We start from the raw sequence: 2,686 nt of genomic DNA, 5'->3' as shown, positions 1-2,686 counted from the left end.
GGACGACGAGCAGTCCAAAGGAAACCCCGGTGAGCAGGCTGGCCCGGGCCCCTCTCAGTGGACTGCATCAGAGAGGAGCCGCGTGAGGGCAGGGCTGGGGGGTCCTGAGCCAGGCGCCCTGGGCCGTGGGGCACTGTGGGTGTGCTTGACAGGCGGGCAGCCCCAGGTCAAGGCAGAGGGGGCCCAGGCAGCGAGGGGCCCCCCTCGGGGCAGCCAGCTGGATGGGGTGCACACCTGCTCCTCACTGAGAAAGGAGGCCCGTCCGCGGGGGCCCTGGGCCTTGTGTGTGGGGTCCGGCGTCCCCTCCCAGGAGGCCACCGCAGGCCGAGCGTGAGGGCCGCCTGTCGTCACAGCTGGAAAAGCGCTTAGGAAACCAGCACCGGGGACGGGCATCCGTGGAGTGCCCCTTGTGCTGAAGGGCCGCCTGTCTCCCCCCAGGTGAAGTGCGCCTCGTCGGCCTGCACGTCCAGGCGCTGGTGGATGCGGGCGTCCGGGCCGCCGACATTGCCGTCATCACGCCGTACAACCTGCAGGTGTGTGTCAGGGTGACTCCCCACCGGAGGGGCCGGCGGAGAGGGTGGTTGACGGGCTCTGGTGGCCGAGAGCCGCAGGGTGCAACTGACCTCGTCACGACTGCATCCAGGGCTCAGATGGCCTCAGCAAGAGCTCCATCTGTCTGCCCCTGGCGGTGCCTTCCCCACCCCGTCCCGGGCTCTCACTGGCTCCCTGTGTCAGCTAACTGCCGGGCCTGCCCGCCGGGGCCAGGCAGCCTCAGGCTGGCCTCCGTCCACGCACTCTTGGGGTGGCCTGTCTCACGGTGTCCCCATGGGAGCCTTGGCTTGGAGTCTCCAGTCCAGCTCAGGTTGGCCCACACCTGAGCTGGTGGCTGTGGCCAGTTGCCAGGTTCTTGCCCCCTCCCAAGTCAGCTCTCTGGCTCGTGGAACACCGCAGGGCTGGGTGTCTCCGGAGGCTTCCCGGGGAAGGTCGGGGGCGCCGCCTGGTGAAGGGTGCGGTGGGCAGCAGACGCCCTAGACATCGCCTCCCTTCTCTTGGGCATTTTTCCCATCTCCCCTCTCAGGGCCTGTGTGCTCATAAGGCAAAGCCTGTCTCATTGGTAGGAAGAACTATGCTTCCCAGATCGTGAGGTCTGTGCATGAGATGCCGTCCCGGTTCAGAGGTGCACGCCTGGGGGTGTCTGAGCCCAAGCCGTGGTGGCGTGAGCGTCCGTGCTGGGGTGTGGGTCACCCCTGCCACGTTTGTGTGCTGCTTTGTCATTCATGCACACACCCGTGGGAAGCGAGGTGCTCAGAAGCCATCACCCCGAGGCTGCTGCGGGCCCCCCTGGGCCGAGCGGCTGTGCGGGGTCAGGCCTCCGCTGGGTTAAAGGGCAGCGTGTGGGGCCGCCCCGACGTGAGCTGTGGTGCGAAGCCTTGCTCGGTGTTGCAGGTGGACCTGCTCAGACAGAGCCTCGCACACAGGCTCCCGGAGCTTGAGATAAGGTCCGTCGATGGCTTCCAGGGCCGGGAGAAGGAGGCTGTGATCCTGTCCTTCGTCAGATCCAACAGGAAAGGTGCGGGGCTGGGGCTTCCACGTAGTCCAGTGGTTAGGACCCGGCGTTTCTGCTGTCCAGGGTCTGGGTTTGATCCCTGGTCGGGGAACTAGGATCTCACGAGCCTCTCGAGGTGCTTGTGGAGGTGGCCCCCGAGAGCCCAGAGCTCACCTCCTGGCCCCACGGCCAGTATAGCCTCAGGGCCTGGTTTCTGCAGCCAGGGCTGATGGATATTCCATCGGGTAAGAAGCTTTTTCCCAGAAACAGTTGTTAGTGAATGGGCTCTGTCAGGTCGAAAACAGACAAGGAGGGGTAAAGTGAAGCCAGGAGGAGCGCACCGCAAGGTCCCTCGCGTGTTGGCTGGGGCCCCAGGCTGTGTCCTGGGTCTGGGCTCCAGCAGAGGACTCTGTACTGACTTGGGGACGAGCGGCAGGCGTCACTGCCAGAGCCCCAGGCAGGACTAGAGAACTGTCCTAGACAGCAGCTGGGGGAGCCTGTGGACGGGACCCACGGCTGTGGGGCGGTCGGAGCGCGGGCGGTCCTCTGGGGGAGGGCAGCGGACAGGGGAGCCTGCCTTCCTGTCCCTTAGTCTCTGCTGTCCGTGCACCCGGGCTGGTGTTCAGGTGAAGTGGGCTTCCTCGCCGAGGACCGGCGCATCAACGTGGCGGTCACCCGCGCGCGGCGGCACGTGGCCGTGGTCTGTGACTCCCGCACCGTCAGCAACCACGCCTTCCTGAAGACCCTGGTGGACTACCTCACGGAGCACGGCGAGGTGCGCACGGCCTTTGAGTATCTTGACGACATCGTCCCCGAGAACTACTCCCACGAGGGTGCCCAGGCAGGCGGAAAGCCCCGGGGCTCTGCCGCGACAGCCAGGAGGGCCCCCGGGGGGACCGGGCCAGGCCGGAAGAAGCCGAGCGGGGCGCCCTTGGGCTCCTCTGAGCCGCAGCCTCAGCCCAGCCTCAATGGAGGCGGCGGCTGGGAGGGCGCCGGGAGCAGAGACGGCGCAGACAGCTTCAGGGCCGCGATTGTGGAGTTCGTGGAGAGTGAGAAGACGCAGCTGGAGTTCCCTGCCTCCCTGAACCCGCACGACAGGCTGCGGGTCCACCAGATCGCGGAGGAGTTCGGGCTGAGGCA

At 66.8% G+C, this 2,686-nt stretch overlaps 1 protein-coding gene across 1 annotated transcript in view; it reads left to right on the top strand.

Annotated features, from left to right (window-relative positions):
- Nucleotides 1–2,686, top strand: part of IGHMBP2 (immunoglobulin mu binding protein 2) — a 24,767-nt gene that overhangs the window by 18,629 nt on the left and 3,452 nt on the right. Inside the window, exons 9-12 of the mRNA XM_010837821.1 lie at nt 1–29; nt 439–533; nt 1,447–1,570; nt 2,173–2,683. Of these exons, the coding sequence (XP_010836123.1) occupies nt 1–29; nt 439–533; nt 1,447–1,570; nt 2,173–2,683 (759 nt within the window). The remainder of the gene's footprint in view (nt 30–438; nt 534–1,446; nt 1,571–2,172; nt 2,684–2,686) is intronic.

Source organism: Bison bison, unplaced genomic scaffold (genome assembly GCF_000754665.1).
Source record: "Bison bison bison isolate TAMUID 2011002044 unplaced genomic scaffold, Bison_UMD1.0 scf7180017864080, whole genome shotgun sequence".
Taxonomy (NCBI): domain Eukaryota; kingdom Metazoa; phylum Chordata; class Mammalia; order Artiodactyla; family Bovidae; genus Bison; species Bison bison.
The sequence above is the reverse complement of the archived record's forward strand: the minus strand, read 5'-3'. Positions and strand labels throughout refer to the sequence as shown.